Genomic DNA, 24087 nt, shown 5'->3' with positions numbered 1-24087 from the left:
ATAATATTTATGGAAGCCTTTTGTAACTGTGAAGCATTCTAAACCTATTTGCTAGTAGCATTATTCACTAAGTTGGGAGTTTAAAATGTGAATATCGCAAAAGAGAGATGAAGAGAAGAGTAGGAGACTCTGCATTTTTCCAACAAAAACAGCTGAACTAGCATTATTACAAAAGAAATTTGGAAGATTGAGGATTCCAAGAAAATGGAAGACTTTAAACTAAAATGAAAAACACAACCCTGTGCTTGATCTATAGATCAGAGTCTACCACAGTTTTTGTCTTGAAAAATTTTTTTTCTAGTAGTAGCTTTTATATTTTCCTACCACTACATTTGATGGTTTTCAAACCCTGACCCCTATATTATCAGAGTCAGCTTCCAGATTACATAATCAGACCTTGTAAGGAGACCTTATATGCATTAAAGTACTATAATATGTTACAAACTCTGAAATTACATTCTGATTAAGAATTTCAAAAAATTCTTTGAGCTGTAAGAATATCAGAGCACATGGAGTGTAGATTTATTATAGAAGAGCTTTGAGAGGAGCACCATTCCTTTCCTTTGACTGTGTAATCTGGCGCTGTTTCAAATTCAAAGTGTTGCTTTGGGTCCTACTTAACAATGTATGTCATGAAAGCACAAGAATAGTTAGAAAGATGACTGGTGGCATAAACACTTATGTATCATGGAAATTAATTGGATATTTTGTTTGCTTATCTGTTTTTCTGTAGAAAACTTGGAGTCCAATAGACAATATAACATGTCTAAAATAACATTAAATGTTGTCCTCGTCCAGAATGGCCAGGGCCAGCCAGATAGCTCAACAGACTAAAGTGCCTGCTCAGGCAGGCTCACTGACCAGGGTTCAGTTCCCAGCGTGCAGTCCCAGCCCTGCCCCCATGGTGTGCTGAGACTGCAAATAAGACTGGGCATGGTGGCACGCACCTGTAATCCCAGTGTTTGGGAGGCTGAAAACAGGAGGATTACTAGAGTCCAATCTGTGTAGTGAAGCCGTGTAAGACCCTGTACTAAAATACATTTTTTAAAAAAATGTCTTCACCCGATGCTGTGTCCCCAACCATCTGTAATCTCACAGATCATGTTTTTTTTTAAAAGGGTATATTCTAGTCAACTCTGGGATTTCAGGTAAGAGCCACTTAAGACATTTAAAACCTTCTCATTAGGAAGAAAGGTATGCTGCTTCATCTTGTTTCAGTTTGGCATATCTTCCCTTCCACTGTTAGCAAAAGTATCAAATTAGTTTTGTAAGAAACCTCAGTTTTATTATTGCCTTTTGTCAGTGACATCAGCCAGATAGTTTAAATTTGTCTCTAATCTGGAAGTTTGGGTTTAGCTCATCTTTCTCTCTGGATCCCCCTTGATTGCTACCTCATGTACCCAGGGTCGGGGTATCTAGTCTTTCATCTGTGCCTATCTCTGTGTCCTAAAAAGCTGTGGACTCTGCCACCATGGAGCACACCTTGGCAGATAACATCTGCTGTGAATTATAGACTAACCTGGTTTCTTTTCTTTTTTCTTTCTTTCTTTTTTTTTTTTTTTCTGTTTTTAGGACAGGGTCTACAGGCTGTACAGGGTCTCACTACATAGATGGGGCTTGTGTTGATTCTCCTGTTTTCAGCCTCCCCAGTGCTGAGATTACAGGCACGCACCACCACGCCCAGTCTCAGTTGCCCCCCACAGGGCTGGCACAGCACACCGGGGATCAAACTATCGAACCCCGGCCACTGCGCTCTGCCTAAGCAGGTGCTTTAGTCTGCTGAGCTATCAGGCCGGCCCTAACTAAGTTGGTTTCTAATCACTTCAGGTACTGCTGATTTTCTCAGACTTTTGAGTTGGTTTTCAGGAAATGGGAAGTGTAGCTTACTGTTGATTGGTGATTACAGAAAATTGGTTACAGTTTACATAGATCGAAGTAGTAGGTGCCAAATAATCTCAAGTTTTTAGAGCATATGATTTTTTTCCTCTTAACCCAGTTAACTTCCTAATTATTTGACTGAAGTCATTGTCTATATCAGCTTCTATCCCCATTATGCATGACATGACTGAAAGGGCTAAGAGGAAGGATGGATGTAACTCAAAGTAAACTGAGTGGCACAAGAAAACAAAGGTTACTTGTAATTCATGATTTATAAGGAAGTGTCCAAATTAACTGTATAGAGAAGCAAAAAATGCACTTAACCATTCCCATGCTGTGTGTGGATGTGAACTGTGTTTGAGATGGGCAGGTGCAGTTTTCTAGTACTGCCACTCCCAAAGCTCCAGTGATGTTTAGTTTCTTTTCTTCAATTACCACCTTTCCTGGGTCTGAGAACAGAGAATGTCTAATTTGGCTTATGGAAGCATCTTTCAGATGTTCATCTTTATGTTCTATATAACTTGGACTTAGTTTGGGTGAGACTTAATTTCACAAATTAAGTTTATATATGAGTTGGTCAAAACATAAAACTTCTCAGCCATTATTCACTTGCTCTTGAACTAGGTTTATGCCTTCTGGAGGTGTAGGTCTCTGGCTGTGCTTAGCCCGTGACAGTGTGCAGTCGACAGTGTTTAGTCCCTACATTTAAAAATCCAGGATTAAGAGTACATATTTCCAGATAATGGTGGTGGTTTGTGATAAGGTGGTTGTATAGGTGTTTAATGCATTACATAAAAATTGGTTTGAGGGCGAAGGATGTAGCTCAGTGGAATAAACGCCTGCCTGGCAAATATAAGGTCCTGAGTTTGAGCCCTTGTACTAAAAAAAAAAGAAAGAAAGAATTGGTTTGATGGTAATAGCAAAACTGGTGTTGCAACAGAGATTTCTTACATTGGTTTATACTATTTGTCTGTTTGAAATATTAATATTTAGTCTGGTACAAGATTTTCTTATTCCTAGTTAGCAAAGTTAGATTAATAACTGTGAACTATTACATTTTCATGCTTAACTAATCCAGATGCATGTGATTTCCTAATTTTTAAAACAAGTGCCAGTTAGATTGAGATTCCTTTACAGCTGATGGTGGTGACTTAACATAATAAGACTGGATGCTAAATTAAATAGAGAAATACTTCATTTCCACTTTAGATGTTCTTTATTTTTTAAATGAATTCCTCAGAAAAAAACAACACTTTTAAAATGAGTTGTACTCTGGGCCAGCCAAATAGCTCAGTGCATTAAGTGTCTGCAAGCAGGCACAGGGGGTGGGGTTCCATCCCTGGGCCTGCTGTGCTGGCCCTGCCCCACCAGGGTGTGCTGAGACGGCCATTGAGACTGGGTGTAATGGCATGTGCCTGTAATCCCAACTCTTGAGAGGCTGTAAACAGGTGGATCACTACAACCCCGATCTAGTAGTGAGACCCTAAACACCTTTTAGACCCTTCCCTAAAAATACAAAAAAAAAAAAAAAAAAAAAAATGAGTTGTACCCTGCCCTCACGTATCTGTGACCACTCTGTTCTGCATGTTTTTCAGGATTGGGACCGCTGCTCTGGCGGTGCAGGTTGTGGGCAGTAACTGGCCCAAGCCCCACTACACTCTGCTGATCACTGGCCTCTGCAGGTTCCAGATTGTGCAGGTCCTAAAAGAGAAGCCCTATCCTGTGGCTGAAGTGGAGCAGTTGGACCGGCTTGAGGAGTTTCCTGACACCTGCAAAACAAGGGAGGAGCTAGGAGAACTGTCAGAACAGTTCTACAAATATGCAGTACAAGTGAGTAGCTTTTTTCCTTAAAACCCAGTTTTGTTTCTTTTTGCTGTTTTATGATGACTCTTAAAGGTGGTAAAGTTCTAGTGCAGTGTATAGATAGGTGGTTTACTAATATTTTATAATATATTTCGTTTTGCTTTTGCCTGTGGTTGTAACTAAATGATTGTAGCATATGTTAACTAACCCTTTTTAACTTTTTTTCCCCAAAATTTATGTAAACTTTATGTTACGTTAAAATGCAACAGAGAAGCTATTTGTCACTAAAATATCTAGCCAGTTGAATATATGTCATATTGCCTCAGAAGCCCAGTTTATGGAGTGTTTGTCAATAATGACGAAAGATTAAGCCCATAGTGACTGATTTCAAATATGGTTTAAACCTTGGCTAACTAGGTTTCTGGGAAGGGAACGCCCTTATGCATACGTTAAGAACTGGGTTCTTTAATTCTAGGTTTGAGGGTTTTTGTGAACTATAGATAGAACAGAAATCTTTTCTCATCTCATTTTCTTTCAAACCTTAGTGAAATATATAAAATTGTATTGTACAATGTAGTCTCTTACATTCCTACTGATAATATCCAGCGTTATCACTGGATCTCTGATTTTAAACTTCCCTTTCTTCTGTATCCTGACTGCTGCGCCTTTCTTGGGAAACAGAAAAATCAGTTTGGGGAACCACTTCTCGAGTAAAGAATTTTAATGGCCTTAAGATAAAGCACAGATTGGTCCAGAAAAGGTCAAGGCCTTGTGCAGCCACTCTGAGGCCTCCGCATAACCTCAGGTTCCTTATGCGTCAGCTGTTCTGACCACCCTGAGTGTTACTGCACATTTCTGTCTTCACATTTGCCTTCTGTTCTCTGTTGGTTTTGAGTTTTCATGTTTGATGTACACTTTTTCAGCTCCTATATAGACTGTGCTTGTTTCTCATTGCTTTATGCATATTTTTAATATGCTTATCACATCATACTAAAATTTATCTTATAGATCTGTTTCCCTATAAAATTTGAATTTGTCTCTGCTTTAAGTGGTTTGTACTGAACATTATAGTGAATCTGACAAGTAGTTTCTACTTATCAAGCGTTGAGGTGTGAATTTTAGCTACTTTCTTAGGATGAATTTCTGGGAGCAAGGTTCTTCAAAATTTATTATCTTCATTATCTTTTCCCTCTTTGAACAGCCTCATCATAATTACACTTTAACTCCCTGATTCTAGGCAGACAACATTGTTTTTAGAGTGGTTTGATAATTGCTGTAAATACAGAATCTTATTAGAGTTGAACAAATTCAGATTTGATATTTGATACATCACTTATGAATTGGTATGAACTAAGATTTGCTATGTTAGCTCCAAAATCTCAGTCACAAAGTAAGTCAGACACACAAGCTTAAATATCACATCGTATATGAGAAATTCAAAATATAAATACATTAAAGAGCAAAATAAAAACTAGAGGTGATAGGAAACAGAAAATAGAGTCTTTTGCAAAAGGGAAGGAAAGCAAGAGATTGAGGGAGGGGAGGAGAGGGAAGGGGATGGAAAAGGATTCAGATGTGTCATCCATGCACTTACTCCCGACTCCCCACCCCCCACCCCCCATGAGTATGATCACTGTGCTACCAGCGTGGATTCATGCAATTTTGTTTTAAATCTTAGTCGTGTAACAAATGTGTAGATTTTACTTAGGCTTCCTGCCTAAAAGCTAGTGTGTGTGATGATCTGCCAAGTAGAGTGAGTTCAGGACCCAGGTATAGAGAGATTCATCTCAGACAGTGCTTCTCCTGTTGCCAAGGCTGAGGTGGAAAGAGAAGCTGTGGACCCCTCGGTTGCCTCCAGTGCTCATGCCCCTCAGGAACTTTTCCTGTGCCTTCATGTTTCAAGGGGCAGCTTGAAACTCAGCAGCCATACCTGTGTGCAAGGGAGATGAGAAAGCACAGTCCTACCATGTGCATAGAAGAGAAGAGGGTTCTTTGTCAGTAGCCCAAATGACCGTTGCAGTTACTAAAGCTTGTCTGGGGTTTCATCTGTCTTTACCCTAGGTTTTACTCTAGACTCTAGAGGTACTGTTGTTTTGTTTGCTTCTAAAATTATTAAGTCAGTGCTCAAATTTTAGATAATCCAAAAGTAGAATTTTACTCCTGCTTGGCTGTTATACTAGCATAACTGTTAAATTTCTAAAATCTAATAATTACATTGTGATTGTATACAAGAATGTCCTGTTCCTTAGAACAGGGTCATGTTTGTAATTTACTTAGAAATGAAACAACTACCATAGTAATAATACTGTGGATGTATGCAAACAGACAGTAAATTTTTTTTTTTAATGTTAAAAGATATACAGGAGTTCCTTGTACTATTTATTAGACTATTTTCAACTTTGTTATAAACTTGAATTTTTTCCAAAATAAAGTTTAATATAAAAGTCAGCACAAAATTATTAAGTGTTTCGTAAACATTGGTATGCAGTGCTTTTGAGCTGTTTTTGCTTTTCATTCTTACGCTGTAGCAGAAGTGCCCCTTTCCTCTGAGGCCTATAAGATGCCTGTGTGATATTAGTATCGATGATCTCACAAAAGCAAAGCCTGAGATGTAATCAACCTGTGTGGAAGTCTGACTTTTAAAAATCCACAAGTAATGCCAGATTTTTTAAACCCCCTCTAGTTGGTTGAAATGTTGGATATGTCTGTGCCTGCAGTTGCCAAATTGAGGCGTCTTTTAGACAGTCTCCCAAGAGAAGCCTTGCCAGACATCCTGACTTCAATTATACGGACCAGTAACAAAGAGAAGCTCCAGGTACAGTGCCCACTTCTTAAATTCTAAGTTGTTTTTGTTTTTGGCTCCAAATGCCTTGAGGGCATGTTTGGCTGGCTTGAGTTGTGGGGATCGAACTACAGCCACCTGAGCCTGACTGCTTTGTTGAAGCAGCCACTTAAAGAACTGAGCTAAGGGGCAGGCCCCCTTAAATTCTAAGTTTTTCTGTCATTCTTTATTTAGATCCAGACAATGAGTAATTAAACTTGGCACTTCAAGAAAGAACTGCTGGCCAGGTGTGGTAGGAGGCTGAGGTAGGAGGATCCCTGTAAGTGAGAGGCCAACCTGGGTTACAAAGGGAGTTCAACAGTCAAAAGTAATGAAAAACAGTTTTACATTTAAATTGACTTTTAAAGTGATTATGTTATACTTTTGTTCACATAAGCAGCCCTTTTATTTGCAGTCACTACTAGTAGTTGGTCAATTTGTGGACAAGGTTAAAGCTGAGACTGATTTTCGAAAAGTACATGTTAGTGTAATTATGCGAACGTACAGTACTCCATGTTGCCATCTTTTGAGCATGTGCAGGCTTGACTTTCCTTAGCACAGGCCCCAGTGTTAGAATTCTCTGTGGCGTTTCTTATGTAAGTCACTCCTAGACTACACTGTGTGTGACTGTCACATTTTATTTCTTTGATAGGAAATAAGTTTGAAAGCCAGGCATGATGGCACACCTTTGTTATCCCAGCACTCAGGAGGCTGAGGGAGAGAAATAAAGTTTGTTTTTTATTTGTTTGATTGTTGTTGTTGGGTTTTTTGTTTTTTGTCTTTTTGAGACAGGGTCTCCCTATGCAGTTGAGGCTGGCCTTGAGCTCACTTTATAGCCCAGGCTGGTCTCAAACTGGAAACAATCCTCCTGCCTCAGCCTCCCAAGTGCTGGGATTACAAGTGTGCAGCACCACATCCGGCAATTTTAAAGACATTTGAAACATCTAAATATAGACTCTTAGATTTAAAACTCTAAGACTCTTGGTATTCTTCCATATTTATTTTTACAGTATTTGTAAGCAATCTGTAATAAGAGTCATTAAATCTTCCTAAAACATTTAGTTTTCATGAAAGAACTCTTTATAATGTGCATATTTAATCCATAAACTGGGTGGTGGGCCTGGTGGCACATGCCTATGATTCCAACATTCAGAAAGCTGAAGCAAGAGGATTATTGCAGGTTCCAGGCCATCATGGGCTACATAGTGAGTTCAAGGCCATCCTGCACTGATGGTGAAACCCTATCAAAAAAACTAGAACTAGGCCGGGTAGATGGCTCAGTAGAATAAGTGCCTGCCTGGCAAGTACAGGGTCCTGAGTTCAATCCTCAGTACCGCAAAAAACAAAAACAAACAAACAAACAAAAAAAAAAAAACCTAGAACTAAAACAAAATCAAACTAAAAAAGCTTAAAGCAATTATAATAGTATGTACAAACAGTATAAACATTTTGGATGTCAACAGAGGGTTGAGTTTGAAAGCAGCAAGGACTACAGGGCACTGGAGAGTCACCTTTGTGGCACTGGCCCATGGAGGTCTGTTAGGAGTACTGCTATTCCTTCCTGTAAAGAAAAATGTAACATTTTGGATCTAGAATTCATTGAGACTGCAAATGTAGACACATTCTATGCTGTAAGAAACTAATCCCTAGAAAGAGTTGAAATGAATTGTGTGTTTGGTTCTTAATCATGGAGCACATAACTTCACTTTCAAATGAAAAACCCAGACTCTTTTGTTCATATCTCTGTTAAAATTTTTATATGTTCATTTCAATTAATTTTGCTGATGAATTAAAGTGGTTGACCACAACCTGGTTGTGAATGCTCCTGGGACTTTTTTTTTTTTTTTCTATACCAGGGATGGAACCTAGGACCTTGCACTTGCCAGGCAGGCACTTATGATGCTGAGCTATCTCCCAGCCCCTCCTGGTATTTTTTTTTTTTTAAATAATGTATTTAGTACAGGGTCTACAGGGTCTCACTACACAGATCGGACTCTAGTGATCCTCCTGTTTTTAGCCTCCCAAGCGCTGGTGTTACAGGCAAGCGCCACCACGCCCAGTCTCATTTGTAGTCTCAGGGCGCCCCTGGGGCAGGGCCAGCAGGGTCACTAGGGATCGAACCCTGTCCCTGTGCCTGCCTACGCAGGTTCTTTAGTCTGCTGAGCTATCTGGCCAGCCCCCTCCTAGGATTCTTTTACTGAGCAGTTTAAGTCATGGCCATTGATTGCCTATTTTTGGAACATGTTTCAGAGAAAGAGCTGCTGCTAATGGACTTCTGCTTCCCAGATTTTAGATGCTGTGAGCTTGGAGGAGCGCTTCAAGATGACCATTCCCCTGCTTGTCAGGCAAATTGAAGGTTTGAAATTGCTTCAGAAAACCAGGAAACCCAAGCAAGATGATGATAAACGGGTATGTACTTCTTTTATTCCATTTTTGGAGAACCTTATATAGCACAAGATTCAGATTTTGAGGGGGAGGGGAATAACTTGGACTGCAGAAGTTCATTGTGTCTGATAAAGTTACATCATTTCAATGCCGGAAATTTTTTTTTTTTTTAAGCATGTAAGCATTTTCTCCGTTGTGTTTTTGTTTTTATAATCAACAAAGGAGTAATTTACTGAACTGTTTTTGTCAAAAGTATTTGGTTCCTAATGTTTTCCTTATTTTAAAAATTATCAAATACCTATAATCTCTATGCTTATAACTTTTTAAACTGCATGCATGTATTATTGAGAACATTATGCAAAATTATTTCATAAAAGACTATGTTGTATAATAGTTCAGCTTTTTAAAGTTATAAGTATAAATTTTGAGCTGGACATGGTGGCACACATGTGTAATCCCAGCACTCAGGGCTGACACAGGAGAATCACTGCAAGTTCAAGGCCAGCCTGGGCTATAAACTGAGACCCTGTCTAAAAACAATAAAAAGTGTACATTCTTTTTTAGTCAAACAGTCTTTTCCTGCCTTTTAAGCTTAGAGCCTTCGCTATTTTCTAGTGGTTTGATAAGTAATATATGGAGCTTTGGTTGAATTTTTTTTAAAAGTACAGAACTCTTTAACCCATGTTATTTTGCCTTATGAATAAGGTGAAGAGTTGTATTTTTCCCCAAATAGTTTATTTGACTCAGCACTACTTATTAAATAGTCTTCCCTTTTCCACTATTATGCATTAGTTACATTTATTATAAGCAATGGAGTCATTTGCTCAAACTACCTTGAGCTGGTAGTGTACTGTTTTGTGTCTGGGCAAAGTAAAAGATCAGGAAGATATATTTGATATGGGTAAAATGAGAAAATGGTAGTTCTTTGAAGAACAACACAAGTGGCTATGGCCTCCACTTTCCCAGCCCACCATGCCCAGTGCCGTAGAAGCCTCTGACTTCCATCCCACTGGGCCCAAGTCATTCTTCCAAATCCAACGAGGATGCCAGTGCCAAGCCAGATGGCCTTCACCCATGATCATTCTCCATACTCTCTCCAGTGCATTTAGATTACTAAACTGTACTCTTTGAAATTCTTGACTGATTATTATCTTGAATCAATGCCAATCACTACTGGAGCAGAGTGATACACTGGTGTTTAATTTATAAGCCTTCAGAATTAATTTTTTAAGCCATGAAACTGTCTAATTCATTCAAATATAAGATGGTTAAAACATACAGTATTTGGGGCTGGTGAGATAGCTTAGCAGACTAAAGCACCTGCGTAGGCAAGCTTAGGCCAAGTGCAGGAACTATGGTCTGATCCCCAGTACCACATGCAGGGTGGGCTGGGCTGGCCACAGAGTCTGGGCGGGTAAAGTGGTGTAGTGGTGTATGCCTATAATGCCGGCACTGGGGAGGCTGAAAACAGGAGGATCACTGTGAGTCTCTGCATTCACAGAGTCCGAACTCAAGAAGAGAAGGGAGACCCTGTCCTGGGACTGGGGGAGGGCAGTGCCGCGGACCCAAGAGCAGGGGGAAGGGACCCCAGGCCAGGGCCCAGTGTGCCAGGACCCCTACACTGCTTAACAGGCACAGAAGTTTGAATTAGTTCTGGCATGAGATCGTGTCTGTGACTTTATTCATTTTGTGCAGAAAATCAGACCCATGTGCATTCTGCATTGGCAGTCACAAAATTGTAGCTTCATATGTAGTTTAATTTTAACAGAGTTCCAAAGTACTTTAGAAAGTGAACAAATAAGAGATGGTTAGGTAAAGGTTAGTAGGAATCAAAAGATACTGTTTCAAATTAGCCTAAAACTTGTCTCTTCTTTATATATATATATCTGAGCACAAGTTGGAAAGTGCTATTTTAGCAGTTAAGTGGAAATTCATAAAAAAGTGCTTTTGTCTTAACAGAATCATTGATGTGCTTTTAAATTTTTCACTTATTAAAATTTATTTTCAGTCCTTTATCATTTAAAATATTTTATATCTGCTAATGACATGTAAGACTAAAAGTAGATGGTATTTATAAAATCCTTTTATAAAATTACATTTTTATCTATTGCCATATATATTTTAATATATTTGGTTGTTACAGGGTCTCACTATGCAGCTCAGACTCACAGTGATCCTCCTGTTTTCAGCCTCCCCAGTGCCGGCATTATAGGCATACACCACTACACCACTTTACCCGCCCAGACTCTGTGGCCAGCCCAGCCCACGCTGCATGTGGTACTGGGGATCAGACCACAGTTCCTGCACTTGGCCTAAGCTTGCCTACGCAGGTGCTTTAGTCTGCTAAGCTATCTCACCAGCCCCAAATACTGTATGTTTTAACCATCTTATATTTGAATGAATTAGACAGTTTCATGGCTTAAAAAATTAATTCTGAAGGCTTATAAATTAAACACCAGTGTATCACTCTGCTCCAGTAGTGATTGGCATTGATTCAAGATAATAATCAGTCAAGAATTTCAAAGAGTACAGTTTAGTAATCTAAATGCACTGGAGAGAGTATGGAGAATGATCATGGGTGAAGGCCATCTGGCTTGGCACTGGCATCCTCGTTGGATTTGGAAGAATGACTTGGGCCCAGTGGGATGGAAGTCAGAGGCTTCTACGGCACTGGACATGGTGAGCTGGGAAAGTGGAGGCCATAGCCACTTGTGGACAAGCAGATTGGACCAGAAGAGCAGTGGGCAGCACTGCAGTTAACAGAGGGCCCATTGGTGAGCTAAGAATTTTCAGAGGAGAAAGTTGGCTCTTGCTGAAGTCCATGATAGTACAGTGGAGATGGAAAGACTGGTGATGTGAGAGAGAAGTTTTCGAGTGAGGAAGAATGGGATTTATTCTTTTGTCAGAGTGTGAGCAGTGATGGATATGGGCATATTAGTGGCTTGATATTGATCTAGTTAGTTAGTTAGTTAGCTAGTTAGTTAGTTAGTTAGTTAGTTATTTTGAAGTACAGGGGATTGAACTCAGGACCCTGCACTTGCCAGGCAAGCACTTATTCTACTGAGCTATCTCCCCAGCCTGATCCAGTTATTTTTAGTAGGCAGTTCTTTGAATTTTTTCTCATGCAGGTAACCTTCTAAGCATGTACCAAAGGGTCATGTTCTGTTTACATTGATCCACTGCCTGCATGTGTATCTGCCTTTTGATTATCCTGTACTTAGTTACTCTAGATAAGGGGCTAGAGGAATAAAGGTGCTTATCCATCACCGATTATAATGTCACCTATAGCTGTGTACTTCATTTCTGATTTATTTTGACTCGGTTTTCATATACTTCTTGCTTAGGTTATAGCCATACGCCCTATTAGGAGGATTACTCACATCCCAAGTGCTTTAGAAGATGAGGACGAGGATGAAGATAACGATGACATTATCTTGTTGGAGAAAAAAATACGAACATCCAGCATGCCTGAGCAGGCCCATAGAGTCTGTGTCAAGGAAATAAAAAGGTAGGTTAGCCTGGGCATTCTTAAGTGCTTTCATTTAGCTTATTCAAGTAAAAAGTGTTGCTGTCAGAAACTTGATTCTGCAACTTTGGATCACAAACTGAAAGCTGAGTTATTTGATTTATATTTTCTGGTCTATTTCCTTTTTTTATGCTCAGTCCACTAAGAGAGCACCGTGGTTGTCTTGTATTCCTACTGCTGACTTCTCTCCTTTGTGGCTTTTGTCATTCTCGACTTCTCGTTCTGTGAAATGTTTTCTCCCTTGCTTCATTCCTCAAGAGAGTCTAAGTCTTAAAATGTTCTTAATATTCCTGAATTAACAGTACTTCCACTAGTTTTTTTCTTAAATCCTGAGAAGTAAGATACCTCTTCTGCCTGAAGCCTGCTGACAAGAGTTGTAATTGTTGTTGCCAGCTTTCCATTACCTAAAGAATGGAGCACACTTTGTTTAGATGTAAGGTCGGGTCATTTATTATTGTCTTTTTCACATGTCACTTTTTTCATTAGATCATAAACTTCAAGGGACAGGAACTATCAGCTTTTCTTTGTATGAAACAAAGTACAAGGCAACCTTGATCACAAAATGGAGTACATGGCTGAGTCCATTTTCTGGATAACCTTAGACTTACATAAAATACCGTTTGTCCTTTATGTTGCAGATCTACAAAATAAGTTTTTATTAGCTAGATATATAGTATTTTTTCAGACTTAACTCAGTATTCAAGATATATATAACCAAGAAAAGAAGACATGCTTGATTTTTTTGTTTCCATTGAATTATTCTGTTCCTGAGCATGTTTGCTGTGTATTTTTCCCCACAGACTCAAAAAAATGCCTCAGTCAATGCCAGAATATGCTCTGACTAGAAATTATTTGGAACTTATGGTGGAACTTCCTTGGAACAAAAGCACTACTGGTGAGCTGACAAAAATAGTGCCTTGTTTTCAGTCCATCTGTCAGGCAGAAAACTCCTACAAATTCTCCTTTCAGATGTTCCTCATTCACTATCCTATTGTTCAGCTAGCATAATTTCAATTTTTGTAGCCACTTTTTGAAGAATACAGTAACTGAAATATATAAGGCTTTTGTACCTTGTTAGTGATTACTTCCCTGAGTTTTTTCTTTTTTTAAATGTATTTGGTACAGGGTCTACAGGGTCTCACTACACAGATTGGACTTGCAGTGATCCTATTTTCAGCCTCCCAAGTGCTGGGATTACAGGCGTGCACCACCACACCCAGTCTCAGTTGTGTCTCAGCATGCCCCAGGGGCAGAGCTGACATGGCATCCCGGGGACTGAACCTCAGTCCCTGTGCCTGTCTAAGCAGGCACTTTAGTTCACTGAGCTGTTTAGCTGGCTCCTCTTGTGAGTTTTAGTAACAAGAATGCATCCATAAAATTGTCACCTTCAAAACCATAAATATATTTGCTGCTATCTGTAGTTGCCTCCCTGTTTTTGTATTATTATGATTCACTTTTGTGTGTGTGTTTTAAGAACACACACGATATGCTCTCCACAGCATCATGAGCTAAGGCCCAGTGCCACATAGTAGCTGTCTGGAATGAACTCAGTTTGTATACATGCACTTGGTACCCCTTATCATTACGTCCTCATTGCTGCTTCCTGCAGTCCCTGGCAATTCCCATTCTCTCTGCTTCTGTAAGTTTATTTATAGTGTCACACACTGTGTAAGTGAAATCATAACAGGGTTTGGCTTTCTGTGTCTTTCATGTTTCCCCTGGTGTGATACCCTCTAGGTCCATCTAGGTTGTTGAAAGTGACCAGATTTCCTTGTTTTTTAAGGCTGTGTAATATGCTATTGTGTATATATGCCACATTTTCTTTATCCATCCATCTGCCAGTGAACATTTAGGTAGGGTTTTTTAAATCTTGGCTATTGTGAATAACATTATCGTGATCAGCAGATACAGATATCATTTGAGATCCTGATTTTAATTCTTTGGATATATACATAGAAGCAGCATTGCTAGTAGTTCTAGTTTGTCTTTGAGGAATCTTCATACTGTTTTCATAGAGGCTGTCTGCTTTACATTTGCAGCTACCACATATACAAAGGTTCTTTTCTCCAAATTCTCACTACTGTCCATCATAATTTGTGTTTTTAATCACCATCCTAACAGATATGCTCTAATATCTCAATTAGGCTTTTCTTGATTTGTTAGCTTTGGTGCTGGGGATTGAACCCAGGGTCCTGTGCACATTAGGCAAGTGCTTGACCACTGAGCTACATCCCTAGCCCCTCATTTTCCTGTGGAGCACCTTTATATACCTGTTAGCCATTTGTATGTCTTTTGGAGAAATGTCTGTTTAGGTCCCTTTCCCATTTTTCACTCAGGCTGTTTTCTTCTTATGCTATCGATTTATATGTATTCATTATATATTTTGGATTGTATATAAAATATTAGCCTCCTATTGGATTCATGATCTACAAATATTTTCTCCAATTCTGCATTGCTTTTTCAATTTGTTGGTTGTTTCCTTTTTATTTTGATGTATTCCCACTTGTGTATTTTAGCTCTTCTTATCTTGCCTTCTTTTTTTCCTCCTGTATTACTAGGAATTGAACCCAGGGCCTTTGCATTGGCTTACATCCCCCACATCCCCTTTGGAGCAAGGTTACTGAGTTGCCTGGAGTAGGCTCAAACTTGAAACCTGTGATCCTCCTGCCTCAGCTTCACTGTCCTGGTGTTACAGTGGACAGCACCAAGTCTGGCTTGCCTTGTTTTCATATCTGAGGTTTTCACATATATTTTCCTGTAGGAGTTTTATGATTCCAGGTCTTATGTTTTAAATCTTTAATCCATTTTATTTATTTATTTTTATTCTTTTTTAAAAATATTTTGAAAGCCATTTATTTATTTATTTATTTGGTACAAGGTCTCACTGCACAGCTTGGACTCGTAGTGATCCTCCTGTATCAGCCTCCTCAGAGCTGGGATTACAGGCATGTGCCGCCATGCCCGGTTTTGATGGCCGGCACAGTGCATCTGGAGTTCTGGGTCCAGCATGGCATGCGGTACTGGGGACCAAACCTGGTCCTTATGCTTGCCAGGCAGGTGCTTAGACTGCTGAGCTATCTCCCCAGCACTTTAATCCCTTTTAGTTGTTTTCTGTACATGGTGTAGGATTAGGTCCAGGTTCACCCTTGTGCTTGTGCTGTCTGGTTCTCCTAACACTTATTTTGAAAGGCTTCTCTCTCCCGGCTGTGCATTCTCAGTGGCCTCTGAAACTAAGCTGACCATGTGTAGTACAGGTGGATTTCTCTCTGAGCTCTTTCTTCTCCATGGGTCTGGTCTGTATGTCTACTTTTGTACCAGCGCTGTACCTTTTGATTTCATAGCTTGTAATAGGCAAACTTGTAAATGGAAGTTGATGTCAAGTAGCATGATGGTCCAGCTTTGGCCTTTGGGGTGTTTTCTAATTATATATTTTGGGCTATTTTTTTCTCTCTCTCCTTTTAAATACAGTTGGCACTTTGATAGGGCACTTTGATAGGAGTTGTAGTGAATCTACAAATTGTTTTGAGTAGTGTGGACATTTTGACGATATTCCTTCACTCCATAACCATGGAATTGTCTTTACACTTGCTTGTGTTTGATTTCTTTCTTCATGTTTTAGAGTTCTCAGTATATACTGTACCAATCTTTCACTCCTTTGGTTAAATTTATGCATAAATATTTTATTCTTTTTGTTTGTTTTTGCAGTACTGGGGATTGAACTCAGGACCTTGCATTTGCCAGACAGGCACTCAAGCTGCTGAGTTATATCCCTGGCCCTGATATTTTATTCTTTTTGATGCTATTATAAATGAGCTTGCTTTCTTAATTTTGTATAGTTTATTAGTACATAGAAACAAGATTTTTGTATGTTGACTTTTTTACATTTTTAAATCAGTGCATATTAGCTATGCAGATTAGTAGGTTTCATTTTGGCATATTTATGCATGCATATAACATAGTTCATTTATCTCTTCATTACTTACCCTTCCTCATCTTTAATAGCTTCCTTTGTATTAATGCATATCTGCAGAGTTACTCCGCATGAAAGGTGTGAGCTTTATGCCAGGCCTCCTGTCTCTGGAGACACTAAGTGTTGGGCAGAAAACCAAATCAAGTGGAAGTTTCCTTAAGGCTCAGAAGGATCAAAAGGTGTTTTGATCACATCTTTTTTATCCTAAAAAATGCTTTGGCTCCTGCCACACTTGTAAAGTGCCCTTTCTCTTAAAAATCTCACATGCTTGCTGGGCACTTTGGCACATGTCTGTAATCCCAGCTATAGGAGGCTGATTGCGGTAGCATCACAAGTTTGAATATTGCCTCAGCAGACTTAGACCCTGCCTCAGAATAAAATTAGAAAGGCCTAAGGGTGTAGTTCAGCATGGAACATTTGCTTGGCACACATGAGGCCCTGGGTTTAAACCCCAGGACAGAAAAATAGTCTACATGCTCACATTATTTCTCTCTGGTTCTTTGACAGACCGGCTGGACATTCGTGCAGCCCGGGTTCTCTTGGATAATGACCATTATGCCATGGAAAAACTGAAGAAACGAGTTCTAGAGTACTTGGCTGTGAGACAGCTAAAGAACAATCTCAAGGGCCCCATTCTCTGCTTTGTGGGCCCTCCTGGAGTTGGAAAAACCAGCGTGGGGAGATCAGTGGCCAAGACTCTAGGTCGAGAGTTCCACAGAATTGCACTCGGGGGCGTGTGTGACCAGTCAGACATTCGAGGACACAGGTAATCCTGTCAGCCTGAGCCCTGATTCTGCTTCTCTTTTTTTTTTTTTTTTTTTTTTTGCGGCATACGAGATGTTGCGGCGTGACTGGAGTTCAGACGTGTGCTCTTCCGATCTAGCAGAGCAGGTTCTCTGTAACTTTAACACAAAGGGAATAGCAATTTTTTTTTTTTTTTTTTTTTTTTGCTAGGGCCCCCAAAAGCTGAGGATTATTGTATGTATGTATCTCTAAAAGGGCTTTTTGTAGTATTATGAGTGAAAGGACATTTATAAAATTTAGAAGCTAGCCTAGAGCCTGTGAATACAATAGTAGACCAAAATTAACCCTGGCGTTTGTATGGTGTGGGGCTTCATTTTTTCTGGAATCTCATTTGAGTGTACTTGTAAATTACTTTATGATTGAATGAATTACATATGATTGTGTCTTTACAGTCATTTTGGCCAAGTAGCATTCCAGAAATAATGACCCTTAATTCTAAAGAGTTTACAAAATTAACTGCAGTAGCTAGGGAAGATAGGAAAGAGTAAGGACTCTTTGATAGTAAATTTGTTCTGCTTGCAGTTTGTTTTCTTTTATGAACTAGTTTGTATGATTAATATGGATAATAAAGAGAGGTTGTTATAATTTTAGGGTTTCTCCTTACGTTTTGGACTGACTTTCTATAAAAAAAAAAATATTTTTTACTCTAGTTTTGTCTCTGTTAATCTACATTATTAGAATGACATTCATTGTCTTGTTCTCTCTGTTGACCTGATTGGAAGAGGCCTTTGGAAAGCCTGACCTTGTTTCATGACTTGAACCAGGGTTTCATAACAGTTGCAAGTTGTGGAAAATATACCTCCAGTGTACTCCACATCTGGGATCACTGAAAAAAACAAAAAAAAAATTTATATGGTGGCACACACCTGTGATCCTAGCACTCTTGGAAGCCTGAGGCAGAAGGATCACAAGTTTGAGCCCAGCCTGGGAAGTTTAATGACTAAATGATACCCTGCGTAAATTTTTTTTTTTAAATTTTTTTTAAGGATAGGGAAGTAACTCAGTATGAAAGCTGAGTTTAATCCCCAGTACCTCAAAAGTAAATCAGTTATTTAATTAATTAGTAGAACATTAAACATTAAAAACTGTAGAAATCATGAACCACCTGTAAAATAATATAACGCATTTTTAACATCGTGTTTTCCAGTCATCTTATTTACAGTGATCTCTTACCTCAGATGGGGATGGGAACTGTTTTGGAAGCTTTTCTTTGAGAAGTGATTATATTTTTTATTTCCTTTTATTTGCCGTTAGAATTCTCCTGAATCAAAGAAGAATCATTCAAAGATCTTAATAAATAAGAATCATTCCAAGATCTTAATAAATAAGCAATGAGGGTGTGGATCAGGGCAGAGAATCAAATCATTTTTCCTGGCAAGCTGTTTTTGTTGTTTGGATGGTCTTATTCTCCCATGTGCCACTAGAGGCTGTAGTTTGCTTGTGCAAGGAATTGGCATGGTCCCTCTTGAACCAGTTTTGAAGAAGCTGGACTGAGGGCTAAAAAGGGCTGATTTAGCTCCAGGAGTTTGGGAGGTGCTCCCCATTCAAGTGACCTCACTTAGGCTTTCTACTGCCTTGGATTACTTCTTCTTACCTGTAGCCTGGTATTGTCTAAGTGTCTGTGGAATAAGCGTCTGAGGAACTATGTCATAAGCACATGTAGGAAATTTATTTCTTTTCACACTGATACTGGTTGTTTTATGGGCCTTGGAAAGTGCCTCTGCAGTGTTGTCGTACAGTGAGCATTGACTGAAAACTAACTTCACTGTTACTGTGATTTTAAATCCTCAAGAGGACAGGTCTAGATTTATAAGCTTCAGTACAACTTTATAAACTTCAATCTGATGTTTGTGTTCTGTAATACTTATTCTATATGAAATTTCTATTCTCAGCATCATTTAATGTATGTGGCATAATTATAAAGAATATATTCATCTATTGCCTAGTGATGGAAAATGTATGGTATCATAAATCTACTGTTCTATGTTTTAAATCCTTACTGACATGTAAAATTTGTTCTTGCTTTTCATATTAGTATACTTTTATGTGTGATTTGAGAGAATTAAATCTAAAGAAGCATAGGAGATTGTGATGATCACCTTTGCCTAACATATTTTCAAATACTTACTTTTTAGAAATGTGTGTTATACATCAAGGCTGTGACCATTGCCAAGTAAGAGCTGGGATTTATGAGTCACTGTATTATAGGTATGTTTAGACCGTACCTTGCCGATAACTGTTTCCTGGCCACCTCTGTTGCAGATGTCATTAAATACTTAGCACCTGTCCTTGTGCAGTGGGGGACTATTATCCACTACCCCTCCCAGTTACTAAAACCTGGAGAAAATTTTGTCTAGAAATCTGTTTGACAGCACAGGGAGAGTGGGGTGTGGCTGCTGAGGAATAGGGAGGACGAGGGCAGAGTGTGCTCCTATTGGAGTCACAGGCGGAAGGTGCAGGACAGGGAGAAAGAACAGTGCCACTCAGAGCCAGCTGTGGGTGTCTGGGAACAGCGAGGACCATGTGACAGGGGAGGCATTTGGGAGACACCCAGGTCTTGACATTTGAGCACTAGTCACATGCTCACAATGAGGGTTCACGGAAAGTTTTGTTTTTCCTCAGCCTCTGAGTAGGCACCACTGTTCTGTGGTCTTAAAATAGCCAAGGAAAAACAGAGCTGCTTTATGTGATCCTCCTTGCTTTTCTCTTAGGTTTGCCACTCAAATTCCCTGTTTTCCCACGCGTGGAATTCCAGCCATTTGCTGGAATTACCTGTTTACCTTAACAGAGGTACTGATGAGAATTGATTCTAAAAACAAAGATGTGGTTTTTAGAATTAGATAAGTAGGAAGTAATGAAGGAAAAGTAGGTTGGGTTTACATTTAATCCTTAAACAGAGAAAAAAATAATGAGATCTGACTGAACACTAGCCATTGATTTTCTTTTCTTTATGATATTTTGGGTGGCTTGTTTTAGAGTAATGCTCAGCCCTGTGTTAAGTCATACTTCCCAACACTTTGCCTTTGGGTTTCTCTCCATTCTATTTATGCCCATTTTATAAGCATGGAATACCGGGTCCAGTCTATTACTTCTTACAACTTAAGAGTTTTATATTTAAATGTTACATTTAAATAATTTAAATCAGTGTATATAAAGTCCATGTAAAATAACTTTGTTTAGAGTAGGTATTTTTTAAGTCGTGTATAATCTTTTTTTAAAAATGTTGCTCTGATGTATCTCAAATCACTGTTGATGTTAACTCTTTGGAAGAACTTTACCAGCTGTTTATTCAGCTAAAGTTACATCCTTTCAAGGAAAATCTTGCTGTTTTCAAGCAAAAAAAGAAGAAAATCTTGTGATTTCACATTGATAAATCTTCGTTTGCAACCTGGAATAGTGAAATGTAAATAAGTCGCTGCTTCAGTGTTAATTTCCATAAGGGAAAATAACTAGAGCAGCAAGCCTTAGTATTTTTAGCACAGCAGACCAGACATGCTGTGATTTGCTCACTGTCCCCCAGCCTGTGTTTGCACATGACTCTCCAGTCCTCTCTGAGGTCAGCTTCAGGCCCCAAGACAAGCTTCCTTCATTAATGGAAGTGCAATCAGTTGTGACCTTTCTCCTCTAAACCAGTGGTACCTTGTCTACAGTGTGCCTGAAATAATCAAATCATGCAGGTCTCGAGGGCTGGCCAGATAGCTCAGCACACTAAAGCACCTGCTTAGGCAGATGTGGGGACTGGGGTTCAATTCCCAGCCTGCCATACTGGCCCCTCTCCCAGGGTGTGCTGAGACAGTGATTGAGACTGGGCATGGTGGCGTGTGCCTGTAATCCCAGCGCTTGGGAGGCTGAAAACAGGAGAATCACTACAAGTCCAGTTTACGTAGTGAGACCCTGTAGAGCCTGTACTAAATATATTTTTTAAAAATCATATAGGTCTCAGGCATTTTAATAGACATTGTGAGCCTAAAATATTAACGCAAGTGGAGCAATCCTAATCTGGAAATCTGAAATGCCCCCAAATCTGAAACTTTTGCACTCTCACATGATGCACAATTCGGAAATTCTGTGCCTAACCTGATGTGATAAGTCTCAGTCAAAACTTAAGTGCATTAAGAAGCTGTGTAAGTTTACCTTCAAGCTATCTGTACAAGGTGTATGTGAAACATAAATGAACTTCACATTTAGATACCTCATTATGTGTAAGTATTGCAAAATCTTTTTTTTTAATGTATTTGGTATAGGGTCTTACTACACAGTTCAGACTCCTAAAGATCCTCCTGTTTTCAGCCTCCCCAGTGCTGGGATTACAAGCATGTATCAACATTCCCAGTCTTGTTGGCCAGCTCAGAGTCCCAGGGGTTGGAGCTGGCGTAGAATGTGGTGCCCAGGATCAAACCCCCGCTCCCTGCACCTGCCTAAGCAGGCACTTAGTCCACTAAGCTATCTCACTGTCCCTCAGAAATCTTTAGAACAACAAAATCTAAGATACTTCTGGTTCTAAGCATTGCCAGTAACTAGGTCTGGTGTCATATACCTGTAATCCTAGCAACTTGGAAGGCTGAGGCAGGAGGATCACAAGTTTGAAACTAGCTTGGGCAGTTGAGAGAGATCCTACTTCAAAATAAAATTTAAAGGGGCTGAGGCATAGTACAGTGGTAGATCACTTGCCTCGTGTGTGTGAGGCTCTGGATTCCATTTTTAATACTTTAAACAGAAAACACCTTCAAGCTCTGTCAGGCAGAAGATCTATTGTGTTCTTGTGTTCCTTCTCATCACCTCATGGCATAGTAGCTGTTTTTCTGTCCTGTGCATTTCTATGAGGTTAAAACCTGTCAGTATTTTGGTAGTCATAGACTCCTTAGATTTGTCCATCTGTAGAGACTAGTCTATAAAAAGATTTTGAATGGCTAGAATAATGTTTCTAAACATTGTGTATTAAAATTCCAAGTTCCTTAAATATTGAGGTGTTTTGGGTTTCTGGGTTTTTTTTTTTTAACCATTAGGATCTCAAAAAAAGAAAGAGGGCCCACCAAATAGCTCAGCAGATTAAAGCACCTGCAAGCAGGTGCAAGAACCAAGGGTTCGATCTCCCGGCCTGCCATGCCCCCGGGGCATGCTGAGATGGCGATTGAGACTGGGAGTGGTGGTGCATGCCCGTAATCCCAGCACTTGAGAGGCTGAAATTAGGAGAATCACTACAAGTCCAATCTAATAGTGAGACCCTGAACACCCTGTAGACCCTTCCCTAAAATACAGAAAAATAAAAAATAAAAAGAAATCATTAGAATCTCTTTTAAGTTTTATTACTTTTTTCTAGTTTGAGGTAAACATTCTCATTCTCTCTTTCTCTCTCTCTCTGTAGAAAAAAAATTTTAAACAGAAAAGAAAAACATCTTCACATTTTTGAGTCATACTAAGATAATCGTGTTATCTGGGCTTAGTACCTGGCAGACTCCTATAATCCCAGCACTCAGGAGGTTGAAGTAGGAAGGATTGTTGAGTTCAAGACCAGCCTGGGCTACAAAGTGAGCTCAAGCCAGGGGTGTAGCTCAATGGCACAGTGCCTGCCTGGGAAGTGCAAGGTCCTGAGTTTGATTCCCAGTACAAAAAAATACTAATAATAATGAAACAGAGTAATCTCAAGGCTAGCCTGAATAGCATAGTGAGAACCTGTCTTAAAAAGAAAAAAAAAAAGAAAGATAATCATGTTAAGCTTGTGTTTCTTTCCTGCTAGACTTTTCATTGAGCACCTGTTGCCTTTTTTTTAGCAAAACAAAAATTATAATGCTACCTTTTCATTAACATATGGCATAAACATTTTATATTATGAATTAATAAATATTATTTTTGTGCTTTGCATTATATCCTATATAAGAAAAATGATGTAAGACATCTTATTGCTATTATTATTTATTCATCAGTAATAACAGTTTGACCAGTCTAGTTAGATTTGAAGTTATCTTTATATAGAACACAATAGCAAAGCAGCTAAATACTATGAGGCTATAAATAGATGATATTGTAATTTTTTATAACTTTGTTACAAATATAAACCAGACTAATGTTAGAAAATAAAAAGTGATGACCTTATGATTCAAAGGTTGGAACTATGTAATTTTGGTTTTTTGGGGTATCTTATATAGTAGTTGAATAGTCTTTATAAGTCTGCATTGCCTGCAGCAATAACAAGAAAAAATCTGAATTCATATATATCATTCCTTTAATAATTTTGCTTTTTTTATTTTTATGTAAATTCATTTTTAAAAATTTAAGACCTTTATTAACAGGTGCTTGCAGTTTGTTGACCTTTTTGAAAAAAAATCAAGTTGTAATCTTTTATTACAAATTGAAAATCAAGTTCTCAGAGCGCAGGCTGGGCGAGTGAGTGAGTCGACCCGGGGCCGCCGGATCCTGAATAGACCCACAGCATAGGCCTCAGTGAATGAGAGGACCTGGGGCCACTGGATCCTGAATTGATCCAGAGCACAGACCCGGTGTGTGAATGAGACCGCCTGGGACCCACTGGATCCTGAATAGACCCAGAGCACAGGCCCGGTGCGGAACCCTTCAGCAGAACTCCCTGCAAAGAGGCTAGAGGCAAGACCCACCCAGCTGATTCAGGAGCAGAATATCTTGCCAGAGAGACACAAAGGGTTCATCTCCAATGGCTGCAGCAGAAAGAGGTGGAGCACAGGCAGCTAGACTCCAGCCAGATCCAAGCAACACCCACCTGGAGGAATCTGAACATCGTAGATCCGGACCTGGTACTAAGGTAATAACCCTATCTAAGCTCTACACCAGAGGTCAGAAGACAGTAGTATACAAAATGACAAAGAGAAGGAACAAAATGCAGTCTCAGGCCCCGAGTCCACCCAGTACAAATGCAGAAGACACTAG

General features: G+C 39.3%; 1 protein-coding gene across 1 annotated transcript in view; it reads left to right on the top strand.

The window, feature by feature from the left end:
* Positions 1-24087, top strand: part of Lonp2 (lon peptidase 2, peroxisomal) — a 108864-nt gene that overhangs the window by 4664 nt on the left and 80113 nt on the right. Inside the window, exons 2-7 of the mRNA XM_004629187.3 lie at positions 3474-3708; positions 6365-6496; positions 8789-8911; positions 12232-12395; positions 13214-13308; positions 16891-17149. Coding sequence (XP_004629244.1) covers positions 3474-3708; positions 6365-6496; positions 8789-8911; positions 12232-12395; positions 13214-13308; positions 16891-17149 — 1008 coding nt within the window. The remainder of the gene's footprint in view (positions 1-3473; positions 3709-6364; positions 6497-8788; positions 8912-12231; positions 12396-13213; positions 13309-16890; positions 17150-24087) is intronic.

This window comes from Octodon degus, unplaced genomic scaffold (genome assembly GCF_000260255.1).
Source record: "Octodon degus isolate 3935 unplaced genomic scaffold, OctDeg1.0 scaffold00028, whole genome shotgun sequence".
NCBI lineage: Eukaryota > Metazoa > Chordata > Mammalia > Rodentia > Octodontidae > Octodon > Octodon degus.
Note: the sequence above shows the minus strand (reverse complement) of the source record. Positions and strands in the feature narration are given on the sequence as shown.